Below are 25,369 nucleotides of genomic sequence, written 5' to 3' on the forward strand. Positions count from 1 at the left end.
TATGAACCTTTCCTGGCAGCTGCATGCTCTCCTGCACCTCTCCCACCTGTCCATCACACCCCCACCCCTCCTTTTTCTGTCACAAACCAAAGGGGTTGTGGGAGGGGAGGGGAGAGTTTATAAGGGCCGTCGATCAGTTTACCTGAGCTTGGCGGTCCTGGCGAGTGATGGAGGGAGCTGCATCACAAAGGGAAATGTAGTTAACGGTGACTGATTGCAGCAGGTAGATGGGAAAAAGGAGGGCAGCTGGGAGAGGGGAGAGTTATGTCCAAGAATGATGCTTGTTATGCTAATAGCTGCTGGGTACGCCGTGGCTGAACCACACAGTGGAGGTCACCTCGGGCATCGGCTGGTCTTGCACCCCGCTGAGTTGTAATGTCATCTAACCTGAGCTGAAAAGACGATGGTGACCTTGGTGTGGGTGTGCCGGAGCGTCCTATAAGGCAACCCACCCACGTATGAGCCAATCTGTGTGGGAGCCGGCATGTGTGTGTGGGGAGGTTACAGGATTTGGGTGAGGTTGTTGGGTTATGAGGTGAATGTGAGACCAGCTGGGATTGAGGGGGAAGGGGTGTGTGTGTGTGTGTGTGTGCGTGCGCGTGTGTGTCTATGTCTGTGTGTCAAGCTGGGAGGGTGGAGGGGGGTGTGGTGAAATTCTCCCAATTGGATTTGTGTGTCATTGGCATTAATCTGGGTTAGGACACTGGGTCCGGTGTTTAGTATGCTGACCGTATGAGGTCTGAATGCGGAGCCTGCTCATAGCCTTGAATGAACCCAGCAGGTCTGCCTCGCTCTGTCTCTCACTGTCTCCTCTCCCCATTTTCTGTCTTTCTCTTAGATCCCTCTTCATCCCCGTCTCTTCCACGTCTTTCTCCCTGTGCCGAGAGCCCTTTTCTATCCTCTCTCCTCTGTCTTTCTGCCTTTTTTCTTTCCGTACCCCAGGCTTTTCTCCATACCCTTCTTTCTCCTGCTCCCTTTTTCGCTGTCACTCACTAACAGCACTCTCTTCTTCCCTCACTTGTTCTATTTCACACTCTCAGTCCTCCCCACAAAGTAGCCTTTTTATCACTCATTTCCCTCTTCCCTCACTCATTTCTCCTGCTCCTTTCATGTGCTTTTGAAATCCCCTTTTCATCTTTGGCTCTCTCTCTCCTGCCTGCTCTCTTGCTCACTCACACAGGCGCACACAGATACACACACACACACACACACACACACACACACACACACACACACACACACACACACACTCATTCAGTCATTCTTTTATTATCCCAAAACTAAAGTGATAAATTGCTCTCTTTCTTCTCCGTAAATGTCACTCTGGGAATTGTCTCTGCTCATTGATTGACTAGAGTAGAAGGTTGGCCACACATGCACACGTACCAGCTGTGCACATATGCAACAAAAAAAAAAAAATAGAAAAAAAGAAGAACAAGTGAGGGGACAGGGAAATGATCTATCATTAGAAGTACAGCTTGGCAGAGATTGCAGCTGTCAGGGTTCACATCTGGCTCTCACAGGTCCAGCGTACTCTAAGAGGCTGATACATCATGTGATGAACTTGTGGGGATGGTTTATAATGAAACATCCATTCTCTAAAGGATTTGGCGGAGTGGCGAGAAGCTGGAGCTCGACAAGGGATCAATCACAGTTAAACAATCGGCGCTGGCAGGTCGGGCCAGTCTACCCGTCCTTCTCTTTCTAAAGAGACATGAAACAGAATGCATAAGTGTTAATTTCAGTTTGATCATTTGGCTTGAGCTTATTCTTAACTGTCAGAAAAGTGCAAAAAAAGGCGTTAAAGCCTTTGCTCTGACTAGACAATGTGCGTGCGCATGTGTGTGTGTGCGTGCTTGTGTGTGTGTGTGCGTGCGTGCGTGCGTGTGTGTGTGTGTGTGTGTGTGTGTAAGTAAGTAGGGGTTAATAATGCTCAGTCATTTTCTTAATGTCTCATTCACCCTGCCTCAGGCACCGGAGCTTGATAAAGGTCAAGACTACTGGTGGTTACATGTCATCTTCCCTTATTTCATTCTCTCCACGACACAGCAGGGAAAGGGGGACCGAGAAGAAAGGAAAAGTCCGCAGCCAGCCACGCTGATCCGCATGTCTTCATTCTCAAAACCAGGATAAAGAGATTTAATAAGGAGAGCGTGGGGACACGGGGGCGACCGGCTCCGTCAATGAAGTGGGGATGAAAACATTAAATTGATAGAGAGACACGAAGCGGGAAGTGAAGAAAATGGCGAGCAAGAGAGCTAGAATAGTAGAGAGTAGATTATAGGGCTTCCAAGTAGGACTGGAAGCCAGACTTGGCTGCACTTCAGCTACACTCTGCACACTTCAGTTCAAGTGTGCGTCCATTAGTGCACTCCCATTGCACTCAGAAAGCCATGCACTTTGGGATGCATCACACACACACACATGCATATACACATTTATACATGGTAAATTTCTTATACGTTTAAATCCCAGTAGACATAGTACAGTTAGATAGTTACAGTGGGTCTGCCCTCACACTTACCCAAAAAGCTACACTGACCCAGTCTTGTGCCATCTCTCCTTCCCACACACACACAAACACACGCACGCACGCACTCACACACACACACACACACACACACACACACACACACACACACACACACCATCTCTTCACTAGCCACCAGATTGCTTTCCATCAAAATAAATAATTAAATGCATGCAATTACAGCTTCTGAAAAAAGATCCCTCAATTAGTTCAAAATGGGTAAATGGCGTGGGGTAGGGGCTGCAGGGCGAGTGGTATTTCGGGAACATACACACATGCACAACCGCACAATATATTACGTAAGGCAAATCATGAGCCAAGAAGGTTTTTACGCAGTTGTGCAACGGTAATTTACCCCCTCCCCATCCCCTCCTTTTTAGCAATCATCTTAGCGAAGTCTTTTCTCAAATCCTTACAAGTGATCCAGGTCCTAAAGACTGGCCAGGGAGAGATCTGGATGAGTGCTACAGAGATGCAGGACGGGAGCTGACAGGACGCTGCTGAGGTCAATGCGGCGTGGGTGTGTGTGTGTGTGTGTGTGTGTATGTGTGTGTGTGTGCTGTCTTTGTATATTTCTGGGACTGTGTGCCTAGAATAATAAGTAATAAGGACTTTGGCAAGTAGCATAAATGGGAGAGATATAGTGATGTTTGTCATACTGTTGAGAAAAGTGTGTGTGCATCTGGGGGTGAGACAAATGGCAGAAGGTGTGTGTGAGTGGGAACTGTTGAATAAACAGGTCATTTGGGTGCTTTTTGGGCCTCTTAGGTCATTAATGTTGTTCATTATATTACAATCACCAAATCCCTTCATAGAAATACAACAAGCCTAATCAAGATTTATTTGTTGTGGATTCACATTTTGTTCATCTTGAAATTAGGAAATTAATTGCTGATTTCTTTTGCTCTATGTTAAAACTAAAACTTTCTCCTCTCTCACACGGAACAAAGGTGTTTTGAGCTAAAATACAAAAGTCCGAATGCTAAAATGCTCACAGTAACCATGCTAAAAGACTTTTTTAGTATGGCTGTGGTTAGGCTTGTCAGTATGCTGGCATTTGCTAATTAGTAGCTTATTAAGCACAAAATACAGTTGAGGCTTACAGGAATTATACTAGTCTTGCAGATATTGGGTCATAAGCCCATGGCTTTGGAAAAATCAAAGATTCTGGCTCCAGATGAAATGTAAAGGGCTCAAAGTGATTATTATCAATCCTGAGGGGGACACCAATGTCAGTACTAAACCTCAAACTATTTCATTGTTTTCAAAAACAAATAAAAATATGTGTTGCGGGTGGCACTTGTCAGGGGCCCTCCAAAGTCATCCTCTGTGGATCATGAAAGTCTGGAATAAGTGTTTGTCTGTCTGTCTGTCTCTCTGTATCTGTCTCTCTCTCTTCCTCCCTCCCACCCTTCCACCCTCCCACATCTGGTTCAGGATCAGTTCCAATATCTAAAAGGTTCCATCATTCCACCTGAACCTTCAATCATTCAGAAGAACTGGCAGCTCGCCACATGAACTCATATGACTCTGTGACATCGGCGTACTATAATAATGCAGAACTACACCCACAGCAGGTGTCAGCACTAAGCTCGCAGGTCCAGATGTGTGACAGGACAGGTTTAAATGTGTATAATAACATCCAATGACAATAAAGTAAACAGACGGATGCTGGACAAGGAAACCCACTGAGCAAGCAAACTAGGGGAGGATTAGCACTTGTGCTAACACCGGTAGCTTGTTAGAGGCTGCTCTGCTTGTTAAATGTCATGTTGATTCTGGTTTCCAGCGTAGAGTGTCCCAGTGCAGGTCATTGACCTGGAGGGAGAGAGGATGATCAGACAGTTGGATGGTGGAGGGCTTCATGAATGATTGTGGAGATGAAGCACACAGATGCCGTGTGCCAGGTGATGAATGGATGGATTAATGGGTAAATAAACTGATGGTTGAAGGAGTGAGCAAACAACTGCAAGGGGTTAGAGGCAGAGAATAAAGTACAGTCTTAGTGTTCCCAATTTGCAGGGTAATTTAATGCAGTAAAGGTACAAGAACAGTTTGTGCCAATATACACTCATATGTACAAAAGCCACGATGTGAGGTAGTATTACCTCTGTGTTTGCTGAGGGTGTAGCAGTAGAGCTGCTGGTGCGCTGGTTAAGGGTGTTATACATATTCAGATATTTTCAGCTGACTTTCAGACATTTGGGGTCAATGTCTGTCTGTCTTGTGGTTTAAGATGGAATAAGAGTTTCTGGAATAACACTTAACGTAATGAGTTGTCAACTTGACTAACGCTATCTTCACTCCACTGGCCTCTCCGCTCTGCTCCGTGAGTGTGAAAGAGACATTTAGTTTTTATTTATTTATTCCCTGTGACATTAAGGAATAAGGGAATACAAATTTGGAGGCTTATACTGAATTTTAGACCATATCTGGGGTAAATATTAGGGGCTCATTCTTGACTTTTATCTACCTATTATAATATTATATGTGCATGATAGCTTGGCACTGAAATCAGAAGTTCAAGACACTTGCACTGTGGCAGGCAGGACATATTTGATCTACATCTGCTTACACATGTTGTACAGCTGTTCTTCCTTGCTGCGGTTAAGTGCAGGTCAAGTAGCAATGATGCTTAGTGCAAGGAGAGGATCGGCTGTGCCATGCAGAGTCGATGAAACTTAGAGCGATGGACTGAAATAGAACACAGGAGGAGAAGGGATGGATAAATATGGAGCAATGGGGAAATAAAACCTGCAACACTCAAGTGAGGGCACGACTTGAGAGGCACAGGGAGGGACAATCGTAGAGTGAGAGTGGTTAAGATGGAGCGAGGCAGCGAGAGTGACAGAGGGGAGAAAATGACTGAGGAGGGGGCCATGCTGGGGTCTCTGCGGTGGGGCGATTGCGTGACTGAGAGGAAAGTGCACTGCCGTGTGTGTAATGCTCTCAAGACGGATATTAAGACACGCTGCCCAACTCACACAGTCACTGCCCCTCTCTCCCCTTTTCTCCTTTACTCTCCTCTATTCTGCTCCCTCTCTCGCTCTCTCCGTCTTCACTAATGATCCTCGCGTCCTGCCACACTGCCGGGCTGAGTGATGCCCACTGACAGTCGCACTCAGGCGGAAATGCTGCAGCCCCCTTCCAGGAGAGCTGTGACACACTCACTCACACACACTCTCTCTCTCTCTCTCTCTCTCTCTCTCTCTCTCTCTCTCTCTCTCTCTCTCTCACTCACTCACTCACTCACTCACTCACTCACACACACACACACACACACACACACACACACACACAACATATAAAGGTGTAGAGTTTTCTCACATGTAAAGATGCTGACAGATGTGTATTGGTGTGTGACCATCACTCCTTCTGCACACACAGCACCCCACAGTGGAGCCCGCTGTCACGCACCCACTGTAAATACGCCTCCATCCAGCTGCGTCTGTCTCGGGGAATTTTTATGCAACGGAGATACACGGGCCATCTAGGTAATCACAGGGACAGTTCGCTCATTAAGGATGCTCCCAGCCTGTCCTTTGGCCTGTGAGCATGATGACGAATAAATATGCAAATGAGGACATAGTGAAGATTATGAAAGGACGATACGGATGCAGACTCAGAATTTAAGCAGAGAGTGCTCGTAAAAGATATGCTGGAGAGAAACGGTGAACTCTACTGATTTTTACAGTGCACAACAGTTTACCTGACCCAGGTAAATCTGTCTCCCATTCTAAAGCTCTCTTATTGAAATGTTGAGTTTGTTCAGTCAATACACCAAAAAAAAGTGCTAGTATGAACACACACACACTGGTTTAATGTGAGTGCTTGTGCCCGACCACAATAACTTCCTTCAAGTGGCCGGTTGCCTGGTGACCTCACAATGAAATTAACCTTTTACAAGTCCTTTTGCGGAGCTACCTGGCTGCGCAACTCATGAAAATAATAGAAATGAACGCAAAAAATGGCCACGACCTCATAACATTGCATTATACGATGGTGGCACAGCATGTGGAATGGCACCAGAGAAACACTGAAAAGTCTATTAGGATCCCTTTTTCATTTATCGTGGTTGACACGTGAAATCCCTGTTGCAACAATGTAGCTCTGTGGATGATGGTTTTATTTTAATCATTATTCACTGACAACAGCTTTTTAAAATTAAATTCGCTGTTGGAAAATAATGATTTCCATTGGCTTCGTTTTCATGGTGTCGCCACATAATTTTAACACATTACGTGTCACTACTGTGACTATGTGGTGTGAGGAGGTCGTGATCATTTCACGTTAACTGTGGCTGTTCATTAATTAAACAGACAGAGAGTGCTATTGACCTTGTCATGTCACTCTTGACAAGGGTCAAATAACTGGTGTTGTTTTAACCGAACAGGCTAATCGAAGCCTACCTTTGTATTTTTTATTTTTATTTTCCTTTATGAAAAAAAAATTCATAGGCCTGCTGTGACGATGTCAGTTTTGCCTCCCCCACATCTTCATGTATAATTAATTTATGATTCGTATGAACATTTTCTGATGTTTGAAATTAAAGTAGGTGTTACTATTTTCTGAACTTTAAGAAAAAAAAGATGACTACCCACCACCTTTTGAGGGAAGTATTTTTTTTCACTGTCCAATACATCATCAAAACCCCACCCAGACCTCTCATTTCTATTCCCATACTGTACGGCGCCATCTATTTTCCCGCCTAATCCAACCGATCCAAGCAGGGGCCCTGAGACTGACTGCAGAGGAGAGGTTAGGAATTAGGTCACAGCATCTCACTCCTCTAATTAGATGCTGTGAGTTTATGCGTGCGTGTGTGTGTGTGTGTGTGTGTGTGTGTGTGTGTGTGTGTGTGTGTGTGTGTGTGTGTGTGTCTGGATATGCGTCCGCACGCTGGGTGCTCCTAATCCGTAGGTGGCCTCTATGGTAATAGAAAGTCCTGGGAAGATGCGTTAACCCGCATTTCTGTTACCCCCCGCATGCTGACACCACGTTTGTGACGTCAGTGAGCAAACATGATGTAAAGAACAGGCAGAAATTGATGCATAGGGAGATGAGTGTATCCCAGGGGTGAGAGAACAGGTCAGGCTCAGCCATAAAAGATGGATGTGACGCTTTAACATTCCCAAAGAACAAGGTCTAGTTGAGAGGGTGCTCTGGCCTCCACACCCACACGCAGGTTTGGCTTCAGCCCATCAGGGACATAGAAACTCCAACTTCTCTGTGGAAGTAAACGGCAAATAAGCTGAAGGAGCTGTTGTCCTTCTAAGCCCCGTGGTTTTGTTCTGTCTTCCTTCTGAGATGTATCCACGCGGGGGGCGAGGGGAGACATACCTGCTTTTGCAGATTTAATGTCTCAGCGTGTTTTTGTTTATCCAGGATGAGTGTGTGCATTAGCATGACCGGGGAAGTGACGTCTTCATAAAAAGCCTGCGTGAGTCATTTTGAAGTTTTATCCCCCTGAAAGGTTTTGCGCATCAGCTCAGCGGGTTGAAAGTGCAAAGGTCAAGGGGGTAAACAATCGACATGCACTTGGATAGCAGAGGAGGATCATAGAGATATTTTTTGTGTGTGTGTGTGTTTGCGGAGGCATGAGAACTTGAGACAGCCTGTGTGTTTGTGTGTGTGGAGGTTTCGGAGAAGGAAAGAAAGAGTAGCGCGGTCTTAATTAAGTTTTCAGGAGGCTCTTAAAAGGTCATGGCATGCCTCTGCTCCCTCTCACAACCACTATCACTAGGCCCCGCCAAAATCCCCCCCCCCACCCCCACCCCCCCACCTTCCCATTGCGATCTATCCAGCCATCAGCCACCCATCTGTGCGCATTAGCCATTCATGAACACACTCATTAGGGTGGGAGTTTGAAGCGATTGTGTTCACTAGTCTGCGGCTGGAGTGTGGCGATTAATATTTCAGCGTCTCCCGCCGAGGAGCTGAGAGCAAGTTTGGCCAGAGGAGGGAAACAGAACAGCGAGGGAGAAAGCCCCCCCCCCCCCCCCCCATAGTCTCCACAACTTACAGTGTGTTTCCCCCTTATTTCCATTTATTGCATACATTTTTACTCCCCCATACACACACACACACACGACCCTAACTCAAACCAACTTAATTGGGCTCTTTTTGTTTCATGAAGCAGAGAGAGGAGGGGTGAATCCCCCCCCCCCCGCCCCACACACACACACACACACACACACACACACACACACACTCTTGTCCCCCCCAAACCTCTTCACTCTTCTCAGTTGCAAAGTGTCTTTCTCTCGATATCCCTCATTTAATCTCAGATTGAACTGGTCAAGGTTGGGTCGGGGTGAAGAGGTGCAGTGGCTGGTGGGTGTTATTCCTCACTGTATACAAGCACGCAGGGTATCATGCATTATCAGGCTGTCAATATTTGAAGCAGAAAGCGAATCCTGAATACAAATACAGGAGTTAAGCTTTCCTGACCTCGATTTCTTTCTTTCTGAAGCTGTTTATCACATGCCCAAACTAGTGGGAATTCATGTGGAAACATCTTTTTGTCTATCTAGACTAAAGCCCCTCTTAGACAGTAATATGATCATTTTACATGTCCGTCTCATTGTAAGTCACATGTAAAAGTTACAGTTCTTACCTGGCAGGATTTTTGTATTGCTTTCATACATCTACTGCTGGGCCACATTTGCAGCTAGAAACATGATTTACAAATGAAAGTATGATTGCTAGTGTATTTGATATTAATATTAAGGTTTTTAGAAATGAAAGGTGCCAATAACTCACTAACCTCTTCCTTGGACGTGCAGCACATGCATAACCTGACTCCATTCACACTGCTAAACACTCTCAAGACTTTAATCTTTCGGTGTGTGCTGAAAACTTTCTGAGATTCTTGCCTCCAAATTAAAGGCTTTTTACAACTTTTTTGGCAATTTCTTTAGTGTGTCAAATGACCACCCAGAGTGTGAAGCAGTGGTTTTTGGATTCCAGGAAAAAAAAAAAAAGAAAGAAAAAAAATCTCTTAAATGCTCTCAGTCACACAGATTTATCTCCATAATCACATAATGGCATCAAAATGTAGCCACAAGTCTCTTCTCTCACACAATGTAAACATCTAACTCTACTCCCAATATCTTTTTGGAGTGTGGAAACATGGTACATATTTTCATGCTCACCGATTCAACTAAAAATATAAAAATCCCAGCTTCAAAGCATTTTTTTCTGAAGACAATGCTGTTTTTTCCTCGACAGTCTGAAGTTGTTCAAGTCCAACGGTGGTTAAAATTTTTGTTGCTCAATGGACGAAACATCTGGTGTTGAGGTGCCAAATAACTTTCACTCGACTTTCTTGCTCAACAGGTGTTTGATGTTTATGCTTCACGAGTATACCAACACAATGCTGAGCTCCTTCTAACTGCTGCCAGTAATTAAACCTGGATCATCGCGTGCTGTTCTGTTTTTGCTCTCTGGTAGATTTCTTTTAGTCTCCGGCGATGGACTTGACTTCATAGGTATTAAATCGACGAGCAAAGCTGGTGTGCCAACCATTTGTGGTCATTATATACCCCCTGTTTGGTGCATTAGGAGTTTCTTTTGTCACTGAAATAATTTTGATCATTTAGACAGAGAGATGTTTTGATAGTGGATTGAAAGCCATGTGGTTAGGGTGTGCTCCGCAAGTGATTACCACGAGCACTGACTTGGCAGTTCGATATCCAGCAAGCTCAACCTTTCTGCAGCAGCCTAACAAAAGCTGTGTGTACTTTCATTGCCTTTTCTTTTGGAAATGCACATTCTAGGATCATTATCATACCGGTGTATTGGTACTGGGTAAGGGTGCAGACTCAGGTCGTGTTCACACCAAAAGGTCCGTTTTCTGATTCGAACTAAAGCGAGGATGATACATTGTTGCAATTTCTCAACTGGTCCGGTTTGTGTTCACAAGGCCAAACTCAAATGGTCCAAAAATTGTCACGTGGCAGCAAAGCCGTTCGGTGATAACTTATGCAGTTAAGGCAGGTAGACGACAAATCCCTCGCAATTTTTACGAGCGGCGTCTGCTCATTTTCACGTTGGTGCTGATCTGGACTGCATATCAGCAGACTTTAATGGACCGCGCATATGAACGGCTGGGAAGACTGCGGCAATTAAATAATTTATTAATACGCTCATGTTGCAGAAGAGCTCTGCAATCGGATGGTCGTATCACAGAAGACAGCAGGCAATAATGAGAGCCTACCTCTATATATTTTTCCTTTGACATACAAATGGGACCAGTGAGGTAAGTGGACAATAAAAAGCTCACAATCACATACATGTTAAAATCACAAAGTTGGCTCATCATACAAACAGAATATGACGTGTAAAACGGCGCGCTTCCTTTGATTGGTGCGGATGGGTTTCACACCAGAAGTAAACTGCTCTAGAGTGCACTCGATAGTGGTCTGAGACCACCCCTACCAGGCTTACCTGAGAGCGGTTGACTGGTCCGCACCCGAGTTTGAGGCCAGCGTTCACACCAAACAAAACGACCCGCACCAAGGAGGTAAACGCTCCAGGGTTCAAGGCCAGTGTGAACGCGACCTAAGAGTGAGGCAAGGATGGCAGTATTTTTCTTATCCAACTTGATTGTTTTTGAATCTGAGTTATATTAATCATCTACATGTCTCACGTATACTTTTATTAAATAACTCTTCACTTAACCAGATGGATGAGGCTGGTAATGTTGCGCTCACCATGCATGAAATGTACAAAAGGTTTACCTTTTTGAGAAGATATGCTAAACACACACACACACACATATATATATATATATATATATATATATATATATATATATATACACACACACACACACACACGTACATACATTTTACTGGTTATGCAATGTAGATAAAGCCTTTTGATAAAAGCTCTGTCATATCATAGATATCATAGTCAATTATTGTCATCCATGTTATTGTCATAACATCAATTTCTGGTGGTTGTGCACTGTTGTTGTTCGTGCCTCTGTGAGCAGCATAAACACACCTCTTAATTTGGGGAAAAGCTGCTCATTAGCTGCTGGCTTGTAAATTTCCATTAGAGGACATTTGACATTTTGTATTTTATTTCATGATTATTTATTTGTTCAATTTTTTTCAAAATTTATGAGAGCTACAGACGTTTACAAAATAATGTCAAACATAAGACACCTTTCACTTAATCAGATTAGTGAAAGACAATAAGGGCAGTCTGAGGGAGTTCGTACACACTGAAAGATACGTATATGTGTGCGCACATATGTATCTGTGTGTGTGTGTGTGTATATATATACACATATATACATATATATACATACATACACACATATACACACATGTATATGTGTGTATATGTATAAATAATGTGTGTATGTATATGTGTGTATATCCATCCATTTTCTTCCGCTTATCCTGTTAAGGGTTGCGGGGGGGGGGGGGGGGGGGGGCTGGAGCCCAGAACCTTCTTGCTGTGAGGCGACAATGCTAACCACTGCACCACCGTGCTCTGTGTGTGTGTGTGTGTGTATGTATGTATGTGTGTGTGTGTGTGTGTGTGAATATGTATATATTATATACATATTCTATAAATATATATATATATATATATATATATATATATATATTCTCTATATTCTATTATATCATTTGAAGGGTGCTGCAGCTGAAGGTCAAGGTTGGTTTAGAGGAGGCAAGGTTTAGGAGCGAAATGCCTCTATACAGCCATAAACGATAAGCCTCTGATTCAAGATCCCAGCCACTTTCATGCGGGCCTCCACATTCAAGACCCTCTTTAGGCTCTCCTTTGTTCCCCCATCCTCTTTTCGTTCCTCACCCACCTCTGCCCTCTCAGCCCCTCCTCCGTGAAGATATACTCAACCCCCCAGCACCACCGACACACCCCCGCCAACTCCGTGCTTTTCATTCTAAGCATGCCACTCTATCTTCTTTTCGTATAGGTGTGTGAACAAGTGGGAGTCTATGGGCTGTGCGTGAGTAAGTGGCAGTGTGCAGGCTGAAGTGTTACATGTGGGTAGGCATTCATGGGGAGCAGTGGTTGGTGCAGCGCACACTGACGGCTAATGAAGTTCCTCTGCACCTCATAGCCCTATTAAACTGCTGCCCCCTACCTCTACCCACTTCACCCCCCACCTCTTGCCTTGTTTCTCCCCGAGGGAGAGAGTTGGCAGGGAGCGAGCTGGCTGCTATGGCAACAACAAGGAACCCTCCCTCTCCCACAGGTCTCCTTAGCAACTGGTAGCTTGGCATTGCGGTAATGAGTGTGCCCAGTGTGCCAGGCTTTGTGTCATGCTGGCATGTGTGTTCAGTGTATGTGTGAGTGTGTGCATAGGTTTGTGTGTGTGCCTGAGCTTATACGTGTGTTTTGCCACTTTAGGTGAGAGTTAAAATGTGTGATGACAAGGATGTGCAGGCACGACTTGCTGCTGGTCCCCCCCCCCCAAAAAAAAATTATGAAGCTTATTTAATTCAAATGTAAAAAAACAAAACAAAAAAACAGCACTTGACTCACTCTACTTATATCCCTTCAATTTGAGTGTGTGTTTGTATGTGTGTGAGTGTGTGTGTGTGGGGGGGGGGGACTTTGGCAGATGTGTGTGTGTGTGTTTTATTGTATTTGTGCATTATTTTTCTCTCTATTGAGATTGCAGCTATTCTTCACACCGCTGTGAATTTGAAGCAATTAAAGGGACAATCCAATAAATTTTGCATGCCATGTGCATGGCTACCTATGGGCTTCCTGCTCTGCTGAAATTAAATTAAATGTTCAGAATGATGTTTATTAAAGTGTGATCAGAGGTGTGCACTGACCTTTACAATGTGGGAAATGAGATTCTCATTGTTATGAATGAGATTATGTGGAGGCTGAGTGTGAAAAAAGTCCAGGCCTGCATTGATTTCACCATGGGCCGACAGTTTCCTTGCACATAACAGAGGGAGGTTTTAGGATAATCAAATCCACTCTGCATCTGCTGACTATTAAGCAGACAAATATAGACACACAGGTGCACACATGCAGATAGACCTGCACACGCTTGCACATGCCAATCTTACCGATCTTGTTAAAAGAGCCATTAAAGCCAGTCCAGAAATGTGTTGATTTTTAACAAAAGCATGGCAAGCCCAGTGGAAAATGTTAGTTTGCTCCCTAAGTGTGTGAAGTGCGAGCAGGCGGTGGGCCCCACAGGTGGCCAAGCCCAAACACCTGTTGTGTGAATCCTCAGTGGAAGGGTGTGAGGTCTGTCTACGTTGTAGGTACCAGTGGAAAAAACACACCTATGCTATTCAGAGGCACGTGCCCCTTCATGTGCCCGCTCCTCGGCGTCGTTTTGTGCGTGGGCGTCAGATGTGATGTCCAGATTGTGTCCCCTTTACGCCCACCGGAAACACTCAGCTGCCCCTGGCATCAGGCGAATGGATTTTCCGACTCCCTGTCCGGGTCTCAGATGCTCTTCTAATCTGTCAGTTTCTATTTTTAACCCCAAAAGCTGTGACAGCCCTTCTCTCACCCACACCCTGCCACCCCAATGCCAGCCCTTCCTCTGGCACCAGGGTGGGCATGGCTGAGTCGCCAACCATTGGCTGCAATTAGTGCACAGTCAGGCAGGAATCCCCTACCAACTCCATTACACCCCTCTCCACAGCCACTTCCTGATCTGAGGCTACCAGGCATACTAACACACACTTGCTTTCCATTTTAAGCCTTTTCATAAATGGCACTCCCGCAGAGTAGTAGAATAATGGGGTCGAATTCAGAGCACCTTTCACAGTGCTTGAATCACTTTACTGTGCAAACCCAGTCTGTTCAAGTACAATGGGAGCCCAGGGATTGCACTTCTGAATTGTATCTGTTCAGATTTGGTGTTGAGATTAGGTGAAAGTCCCGTCTACAACAGGACAGCTATCGGGAAAAAAATTCCTTGAGTTACTCCTGCTTGCTTCAGCCTTTCAGTCATGATCCTGGAAGGAATTAACACATTTTTGACTTTCTCCCATTTTCAACCAGATATTTAAAACTGCTGCCAATTTTCACAGACCACACAGTGAGTGAGAGAGATATTACTCCTAACGCCAGGTATATTTCTCTCCAACATGTTCTCATCTCACGTCAAATTATAGCATTTCCATCATATCAAATGGCGATGCTTTCACACAAGACACCCTCCTGTGTGTATGAGACGCAGCGGCCTCTCGCTTCAGTGTGAATTTATAACATGCACTCGATTATTTTGAACTGAATATAAGACAATAATTGCATTAGGAAGTAAGTTTAGGTCTTGAGTGTTCTCCTGATTTCAAATCTTGCATGAATCGTGTCACGTCTTTGTCACTTACCACAAGTCAACAGCTGCCACAAACATTTAATAGTTACTTTTATGACGTATCAACTTCATTGTAAAAGTCTGATTAGACCTAGATACAAAACACAAATAGTGAGGGGAAAGTCCATGCATGCACTTCTCCTTTCGTAGTGACTTAAAGGCTTGACATTGGAGTTAATTGACAGTCGGCCGCGTCTCATAGAGACTCAAAACAGTCCGTATCACACATCCAGGGATGTGACAATTAAAGCATTGCTATTTGACGACCTGTGATGGGAACGGGCTGTCCTTTTCCAACAAGGGCTATAATGTGCCTCGCATGCCAATGCAGTCGTGACCAGTGCTGTAGAGGCGATGATGGCATGTGGCAGAGAAGTAACTGTTTCTCACCTCCTAATAAAAGAGACTCCTTTTTAATCTTTTCGATTTGATTGCATTCCAAAAACAGGCCTGTCTGCCCATCTGTCTCTCTTAAAGAAGCCTCCTAAAGGGATTTTAATCATCTGACTCTGAGCTTCTCAGGCAAATAGCTACATCTCTCTCTTTCTCTCTCTCTCTCACACTCACACTCACACGCACCCACACACACACAAATGCTCTCTTTCTCTCCACTTACTCTCATACACACAAACAATCTTCAATGTTCTCTCTTGTTTTCACTGTCATAGTCTTGTCTCCTCTCACTCTCTGATACAACATATTGTCTCAGCTCCATTGTGCCATATCTGTGCAGCCATTAGGCCCTTTAGTCCCTCTTCAAGTCCCCCTCAGACACATAAAAATCCCCCAACCCCGTCCCTATTAATCCACATGGTTCTAAATTCTTTATTTCCCTTCAAAGGGACAATGCGAGCCGTGACATCAATCACGGAAAGCGAATATTTAGCCGGCGCTAATTTCCACCAATAGCCTGGAGACAAGCTTAGCTGACAAAACTCATTCCTGTGCTGAACAAAACTGCTTGTGTTGAAATCTCCCCTCCCCCTGATCCCTCCTGCCTTCTGCACAGGCAAAAACAGCATCACAATAAACACAGTTAGCGCTTCTGTTACTCCCTCTTGATTTAGGCCCATCAAATGAATGTGCACCATAGAGGGATACCCTTTGACAATACATAATGGCTCCATTCTGCATGAAATGGTTTGGTAATACCAGTCGAGTGTGGCAAACGGTTTTACCCAGTGCCACTACAAGAACAGCTGCTGTGTTCTTAGCTGGGCAAGCGCACCATGCTGCTTCACCCTTGAGGTTGTTTGAATCGGGTGAGTGGTTTCTTTTTGCCGGTTCCCAGACCCCACTCGCAGTCCTTAGTTTCACACTCAGTTCAGTTTGAATGAGTGCACATTCGGCACAAGATGGGTCCTATAAACCGTTTGACCTGTTTCCTTGCCCCTCTGTGTGTGAGCATGTGTTTATGAGCGGGAAAACCCTGAGCAGGTTCTGATAGGGGGTTGGGGTGGGGGATGGGGTGAGTGGAGGGCATTTGAGGGCACCCCTTTTGTGTGGCTTGTAGGGGCCCCCTGCTTTACCTCTATTTTCCCACCCCTTACCCCTGCATCTCCCGCCGTCTTCCTGTAACCCCCAGCTGCCATCATGCCAGTCAGGTTATCCCAGACAAACCACTGGGCCTGACAACAACCTCTCACCCCACGCTATATCTACTTCCAATGCTGTTGGACATCTTGGGAGTGGCAAAAGAGGAATGTGGGGACCGAGCTAATGAAGTGGGTGCTGTCGCTTCACTGACAAACCTGCGGCAGTTCTTGTGGGAAAAGTGAGTTTATGGCATATTGAGCACCCATATTGACCTGATACTGCAGGTAGACTGCGTTGTCAATCAGACATTAATATGTGATAAACCTCACTATTGCTTTCTATTAAATTTATTTTATTCCCAGCTCTAAATCTGTGTGGCATGGATGACGGAAAGGTGAACAGTAGAGCAAAAATTTCAAAAAGCTCAATGGAGGGTGCTGGAAGGGGTTATTATGAATGAATACCAGAAAATTGTTCCAGTTGATCCCCAAATAGGATGAAGTAATTTATGTTAGACCATTATTTCTTTGAGACAATGAAGAATCTGCTTAGTTCTTTGCCTGTCTGTGAAAAGAAAGTCAACATGTCAAATTTGTTGAAAAATCTCAAGCTTTTATTTCAGGGACAAAGAAACCTCTCCTGTTCAATGGTTTCTATTGTTAAAAATACCTCAATCTGGATTTTTAGGCCTCAATAGAAGTTCAGTCGGCACTGATTATTCTATTGTGACCTTGTTCCTCTCAATTGGCTGTGATTGGTCTATTACCACCATCCTTGTTTATTTTATAGTCAAATTATCCCCCTTTGACCTGACTGAGTCGTGTTTGTTGGCAAGAGTTGACGTCCATGTCCAGGATAACAAAACAAAAACTCACACCGCTGCTCATAACTTTTTTCAGTATTATGGGATCAGGCAGTGCATCTCCTTGCAGAAGCCACTGGTTCATTCATTATTTAGCCCTCTGCACTCAGCCTATTGTATTAAAGGGATATGATTTGAATAGGACGTAGCTTCCTGAACCCAGGTGTGTGATGTGTGTGTTCCTCTCTGTCATTGTATGTTTCTGTTGGCTTCATCCGTCTGCCTCAGCAAGCCAGGGGGCTGAAAGAAAATTTCCATTTTATGAATATTTAATACATAATAAAGTTTTCAATTTTTATTCTATTCAATCCGTAGGGGTAGAAATGTGGCAAAGCCAAACCCTCAAGGACAGAACACAGAGTAAACTCACAAACATTTGGAATAGTTTCACACTACATCCTCCAAGAGCTTCATAGTGTCCCTGTTCACCACATCTCAATCTCCCCTGTAGTATTACTATTGGATCATAGAATATCCGGGCTGCCCACTGTGTCCATGGTGACCTGGCATGGCTTCGTGTGAGACACCCAGCTGGGAGTGCCCCTGAATCAACTTGGGATTAGCCCAGGATTGTCTGGGATTACTCTGGGATAGAGTGGGATTAGTAGTGACTGCCTGTTTCGGGGGCGTGAGGGCCATAGTCTGGCCAAATTGCCCCTGACTCAGACTCAGGGAACAGGAGGCAGGGAGAACCACACCCACAGTGGATCCACCTGCAAGCTGAGCTATTCTTAGATGCTACAGATACACACCCACACAAACAAACAGGATGACAAAGAAAAACAAGTGGTTGAAAGCTACACGACAGGATGCCATCAGCTAGTGATGATGATGATGATGATGATGATGCCACGGCTGGCCACAGTCCGAAATCTCTCAAATCTCTCTAGCAGGTGGATTCATCAGATAAAGAGGGTTTGGGATGATGACAAATCCCTTCAAGTTCAATGTGGCTGCTCTTCCCTCATACGGGGATAAATTGAGATTTGAATCAGGCAGGTCACAGAGTTGCAGCGTGAAGTGGTTCAGCTCTGAGAAAGATGCCCCATTTACCATCGGCTGTGGTGGAATGGCTTGAAAGCTTACACATGTTTTAATTCAGGCATGCACAGGACTTGATGGGGATAATTTGGAATGGTATGATAGGTAGATGATCCAGCCAGGGTGAGACAGGGAGCTGGCGCGGCACGTAGAGAAGCTGTTCGTAGTAGGGAGCAGGCATCCCCTGCAGACCCACACCGCTGAGATGAAAGGCTGTTTAGTGTTGGAGCAGCCAGCATCAAACAACCTCTTGCATCCTTTCCCCATCCCCCACTCTCTCTCTCCATCTCCCTCTCTTGACTCTCACCACAATATGATATAGTTCTGCTGTTGCACGTTTACCCGGTTGCCATGGTTACACAATGCTGGAGGTGTCACAGCGAGATAACCCAAGGAGGCATTCACAGATCACCTGAATTCAGTTCGCCTCCCATTTATGTGTTCTCTGCCATAATTTGATTTATTTGTTTCCCTGCCGTGCAATTCAGTGTGAATACAAATAATCTGCAACATAATGGAGATGGTGGAAGTGTGCATACCCCTCAATCTGAATCAATCTATTCTACCAGTATATATCCAAACCACAGGAGGTGCTTTTGATTTGATATTTTCCTGCCTGAGCGTCAAAACGCCTGGCATACAACAAAAAGCAGAATCACAACAACAGCCTCTGTTGCACATCAGGAACTTCAGCATTCAGCAGCCCTTGAGATGTAAATGATAATAAAAAATTATATCCTATGAATTATTGAGTCAGTGACTGTACATGCTGCCAGGATAATGGGAAAGTAATTGGTAACACACTGCATAATTGAAGGCATAGAGATGGAAGGCAGAATTGGAAAATGACTGTTCTGAGCACAGAAATGTGTGAAATAAGGAAAAGAAAAATCAAGAGAAGTCGGAAAGAAATATTTTGCACTTAGTGACAAAAGAGAAAGAGGGATTGCAGTGAAGACAGAAAAGGGAGGGCATAGAAATAGAGAGTGACGGTAGATATTGGAAGGTGGGATACATCCATTAGCCTTCTTTGCCCCTGGCTCAATCTTGCGATTCATCCCCCCCTTATTCAAGATACAGCGGTGAACGAGACATGGCTGGCACGAAGCCAGCCTGGCACAGACATCAAACATACAGTACACCCAAGCACAGCAGCTTACATCAGCCTGGCTGAATGGAGAGGTAGAGGAGGACAGATGGATTGATGGAAATGAAAGTGGGAGGATTGACGTACATAAAGACAGCGTCTGAAGACCCTGTCTCAGGTCGTTTTAGGTTGGCTGAGGCTGATGGGGTCTCGCTCATTCCCAGCTGTAGCTGTCCTTCGAACGTGTTTGTGTTTTTGAGTGTGTTTTGTGACTTTGGTTGACACCGATTGCACAGAGGGTTGAGTCTTATAATAATAATGATTCTATATATGGAAGAAACCTGACTGACGGGAACATTTTTTTTTATGACTCAGCATGTGGAAACTGAATGATTTCTAAGTGTGGTTGACAGCTGTGGTCGTGATTAGCTTTGGATGTATTTGTTGACGTCAAAATGTTTTGGTTGCTGATTATTTTATTAAAATTTTCACTGATAGGATGGCAGTGAAAGTACAATATTAAATGGATGTAATTAATACCATACTTTAATTTCATTTTTATCACTGACATTTACTCTTTTTACTCTGCAGAATTCCATCCGACACAACCTGTCCCTCCACACACGTTTCATTCGGGTGCAGAATGAGGGGACAGGGAAGAGCTCCTGGTGGATGCTGAACCCAGATGGAGGCAAGATGGGCAAGGCTCCACGCCGGCGAGCAGTCTCCATGGACAACAGCACTAAATATCTAAAGAGCAAAGGTCGCATTAGAGGCAAGAGAGTTGGGCGACCTGGTATAGGAGCTGGGTCTGCTGTTGTTGGGCTTCAGGGTTCCCCCGACCATGGCAGCCCACCACGAAAAGGCCTACAAGGATCTGGAGGAACATCTGGGACCGAGGGAGAGTTTGACGCATGGACAGACCTTCACTCCAGGGCCAGTTCGTCAGCCTCCACCCTAAGTGGGCGTCTGTCACCCATCCTCGCTGAGGGAGAACCAGAGGAACCAGAGGAGGGCGGCCTGTCCTGTTCCACCTCCCCCCACCTCTATCCCTCACCGACCAGTGCCCGCTCTCCATCCATGGGGGCAGGGAATCGTTGTCCTCCCCTTGAGCAATTGCCTCAGTTGGCTAACCTGACAGGTGCCATCAGTCTTGATGAACAGCTGATGGAGGATGGTTATCATCATCATCATACACAACAGCAGCATCAGCAGCATCCTGCTGTTGGCAGACATAAGCACCAAACCCCTGTCTACCACTACAGCTCTGGAGTGAAGGGGCAGAGCTCTTACGGTACAGGTGTTTATGGTGCAACAAGCATGGGGATGCTGCGCCACCACTCACCTATGCAGACCATTCAAGAGAATAAGCCAGCCAGTTTCTCTGGAACCATGCGGGCATACTCCAGCACCAACGCCCTGCAGAGTCTGCTTACAGGCGTGTCAGCTGGGCAGCAATACTGTCCCAAAGACATGATGCTGGGACAGAAGAGAGAAAGCCATGCCATGATGGGCCAAGCTCGTAATGGAGTTGGCTCCAACCATCACACCCACCACCCTGGTCACCACAATGGCCATGGCCACACCCACAATGGACCTCATAATCACAGCTCAGCTCACAGCCATAACAGAACTCACAGCCATACTCCTACACATAATCACACCAACCACAACTCACCTCACAGCCTCACTCACAACGGTCACAACCTCAGCCAGAGCCATAACCACACACCACCGCGGGCTCCGGCTCTGACCCCATGTGGCAACAACAACCAGCTGCAGACCTACAACCACAAAACTCCATACTTGTACAGCCCCCCATCACATGCCCACCTCCCTGCCTCCACCACCCTGCCCCCAAACCCAGCAGGTATGCTTGGCATGCCCCAGGACTCCTGTCATGTTGCCGCTGCTCCACACCCGCATCCCCGTCACAACCATTACCCTGACCCTCAACACCAAGCCATGGCGAATGGACCGTACCACCATGGTCAGGGGATGGTGGGCAGTAATGGTAGTAGCAACTACCACAGCTACCACCAACCTCACCCCCATGAGAGACTACCAGCTGACTTGGATATCGACATGTTTCACGGTAGCTTGGACTGTGATGTGGAGTCCATCCTCCTTCATGACATTATGGACTCTGGGGAGGAGATGGACTTTAACTTTGATTGCTCCCTAGCCCAGGGGGTGGGCATTGGAATGGGTATGGGTATGGGTGTGACCATGGGCATGGGGATGAGTGGACTGGCTGGTCCACAGCAAACCCATACCAACCAGAGCTGGGTTCCTGGCTGAGATCTAGGCCAGAAAATCCTGCCCTCAGAACGAACTATCCTACCCATAAAGCACTGTGCTCAACTGTGACATTCCTGACTTGACACAGAGACTATAGGACCAACACTCATGTCTTTCTTTGTTGTCTTGACAATTCCTCTGTCACCCCCCCCCTCCCTTTTTGATCACCCCCCCCCCGAGAGATCTAGTTCATGTCACATTAGGTTTTTCCTCATATCAGCTATACTGTGATGACAATCTCTCAGCTGTGCTTGCCGAACATCGCTTCTCATCTGCAATGAGAACTGAACTCTCAATGCACTTTATTGCAAGTGTGTCTCATCTCGCAGTGCAGCGTATTCACAGAGCAGCTCAGGCAGAGCTTGGCATGTTTTGTGAGGTGGCTGCAGTATGTGACAGGAACAAATGAGGAAATCACAAGCTCCGTTGATAACATGTCAGATCTTGGCATTGAATTTAAATTGGACTCTTTCTTCAAAGTCATTTTCGATAGAAGGAACCTTTTTTGTAGCAAAAAAAAAAAAAAAAAATCCCAATTGAATTTTTGGTTGAAGCCAAAATCTAAGAAGCCCTTTCCTTATAACCTACCTTAACAAAAATGTAAACATAAAATACAGCACATTTCATTTAAGATGCATAGATTTCTGATCTGAAAAGAAATATTTGACTGATAATGAAATTCACACACTCAATTTATTTCCTTTCAAAAGTCTTACAGCAGTCCTGTGATTTACAGCTTCATGCATCCAGACCTTTTCTTTGGATGTAATATTTAATGTCCTTTTGCTGATGGTTGAAACATGTTGTCACTACATCATTAAATTGATTCTATCATTACTGGCTAGCATGCAATTTGGTGAATTAAATGTCATATCACCTTGTCTCACCTGGACTTCCCGTGCCAGGTCCTCTCTCTCCCACCTTCTTTGAGCTCTTTCTGCCTGCCAGTGGAGACAAAGTGACCATTACTCACACCAAGCCATTAATGTGGCTTGATTGAAATTCAGCATCTTGCTTTTAATCTCCAAAGTGATGCGGCAGCGATGCGTCATTATTGAGAATCTAACACATTGTCCTCCTATATCTCACCCCTGCCGCCCAGGCAGCCAGTTGCCTCTCCAACTTAATGTGCCAAGAAAGCAAGACAAAACTGTGATTAATGCCAAGTCACTCTGCCTGCCGTCCTGCTCTGAGGAGGCCAATGTCACTGTCCGCTTGCCTGCTCACAGAGGGTACACATGGAAAAGATGGAGACAAGGATAGACCAAGTCTGTTGTTACAGTGGGAGCAATCACCCGCCTCAGTCTCCATGCTGTTTGGGCCTGTGTGTGTGTGTGTGTGTGTGTGTGTGTATCTGAAGACAGGTAGTGTATTTGTATTGTAACTCATCTCTATTTTCTGTACCGTTTCCTTGTATCCATATTTTCGGTGTGTATACCCCGAGCTTCAAATACTTCAGCAGTGCAAAGAGAGAGATGTAAGGAGTAAAAAGTCAGCCAATCTGCGTGGCAAAAATCTACGTCAAAAAGGCTTGCAAAAGCCCCACACCCATCCACATCCCCTTTCTGTGTGTTTATTCTGTTGTCTTGTAGTTGTTGTTGTATTGTTGAAATTCTGAGGACCAACAGCGTTGAATTATCCACGTGTGCGGATGGAATTCTATGGTGAAATGGTGTCGGTAGTGCAGTATGACCTTCCTAACGCTTCAATCCCCTCCCACATGTGCTCTGCTCAATTGTCTCTGTGTTAGTGAGTGAGGAAGCGTGTTTCTCACTGGCCTTGGGAGAGGAAAAGAGAGGACAGCCCATTCTCTAGTTCCCTCAAGGAGATTCCCCGCATTTAGTCGTACCAAGTATGGCACACAAAGGAAAAGAAGAGGGGTATGGGTGGGGTGGGGGTTACTGTTGTAGCCAAAGGTCAAGCACGGCGCAGACTATCAGATCCATTACTGAGGTAAATACCTTTATTACAAGGCTTTTAGCCGCACTGGTTCCAGTTAATCTGCGGATGGAAAATGCGTGGAATTTTCTAAGCAGATGGGCTTCACAATGCAGTTATGTTATAACCCGTGCTGAAAACAACAGTGATGCCCTTCTGTTGGAAAGAGAGCTATATATGATGTCTAATTTTCCTATATTTATTTATGAAAGAGAATGGTCTTTGTCACTCCTCAATGTGGTAGTTGTTTGAGTCAACTCCTCTTTTCCCTCCCCCCCCTCTGTTTTTTAAGATGTCACTCTACCCTTTTACTTACTTTTATTTTGTACAAAATCTATATATTAAGAATATTGTAAAATAGTTTTTAAAATCGCAAAAGAATATCAGTTTTGTTGTCTATTTCTTTTTTCAAGAGAATGTATCTCATCATCTGGTGACTGTTAAATAAATGAAATTAAAAGAAAAGCTGTTTTTTTTTTTTGTAATTGCAGTTGTAAAACTTTGACCGTATAAAAAAAAGAGATTCATTGATTAAGCTGAAATGAAATGGGCAGTTTGGACCCTTTCAGATCCTTGATCACTTTATTCACCGATTCACAATAAAAGCCAAAATACTGTTTTTGGCTTTTATTGTCGATGTAGGTTTTTTCTTCCTATAAAAAGTAAAGCATCCTTACATGAGCATCCGACAGCCACTTGTAACTAATATCATGACATCCACCTGTTAATCAGTCTTCAGCATTTCGTGGTATTTATAAATGGCTAAGAATGAAAATGCATTCACTTGCTAGCTGGTAAAAACAGTCCCTCTGTGTGTTTTTGGCTGTTCGCCTCCTGAAAACCTGTTTTTCCTCCATAATATTGTGATCACCGACCTCCTCATTTTTAGGAAAGTGGGATGTGTGACAGCTCCAGATCATGCAGAAAACTTTTTTTTTTTTTTTTTTTTTTTACACAAAGGACTGCTTCAGCAAATACATGGAACACAAAATGGGCTTCATGCTCTCTCTGGCTGACGGATACTGCTGTCCCATCAGTGTATACTGTCAGGGACTCACCTGACGTTATCTTATGACATGCTTTGGACACGCCCACTGTTCAGCGTTACAATCAAATTCTTCGCAACCTTATTTCCCGCATGTCTATCCTTGTTACTCACAGAAATGCATCGCATATAACAGACACTCTCAAACTGCTGTTTCAGCTGGATTTTAAAATTCAGAAAGACAGAAATGGGTTTTCCTAAGGTTATTCTGCTTGTGAGGAGCTGTTTCTCAGCTGCCAAGCTGAGCACATTTGTATTACTTGTAATTTTTTTTATATCTTACTTCATTCTTTAAGCATAAATCATCACACATACAGATCCCTCTCTGCAGTCGTGCCTGACCAGGACACCAAGTTGCTGCGTGGGAGGGAGGAGGAGTGGGCTGTATGAATTAAAACTGGGAGAGAAAGTACTTTCACATATGTCTGGAAGCATCACTTGTGTCTCAGACTGCATCTGAAAAAAGACAGTGAGTGTGTGTGAGAGAGAGAGGGAGAGAGAGAGAGAATTATAGCTCTTCAAGAGACAAAACAAGGAGACACCCAGACAGAATTGTCTACGTCGAACTAATAGTTTTTGTGTGTGTGTGTGTGTGTGTGTGTGTGTGTGTGTGTGTGTGTGTGTGTCTGTCATGAGGCTTGTTATGGCCCATGAAGCAGTGTAGGTTGGCCACAGCTGTCCTGGTCCCA

General features: G+C 44.9%; 1 protein-coding gene across 1 annotated transcript in view; it reads left to right on the forward strand.

Annotated features, from left to right (window-relative positions):
• LOC147253059 (forkhead box protein O6-like) overlaps positions 1–24,306 on the forward strand; it is a 33,964-nt gene extending 9,658 nt beyond the window's left edge. Inside the window, exon 2 of the mRNA XM_086218052.1 lies at positions 19,988–24,306. Within this exon, the coding sequence (XP_086074178.1) occupies positions 19,988–21,697 (1,710 nt within the window). The 3' untranslated portion in view covers positions 21,698–24,306. The remainder of the gene's footprint in view (positions 1–19,987) is intronic.
• The last annotated feature ends 1,063 nt before the right edge of the window (positions 24,307–25,369 follow it).

Source organism: Aulostomus chinensis, chromosome 11, assembly GCF_037954235.1.
Source record: "Aulostomus chinensis isolate RoL2024-O1b breed Wild chromosome 11, RoL_Achi_v1.0, whole genome shotgun sequence".
In the NCBI taxonomy this organism is placed as follows: Eukaryota; Metazoa; Chordata; class Actinopteri; order Syngnathiformes; family Aulostomidae; genus Aulostomus; species Aulostomus chinensis.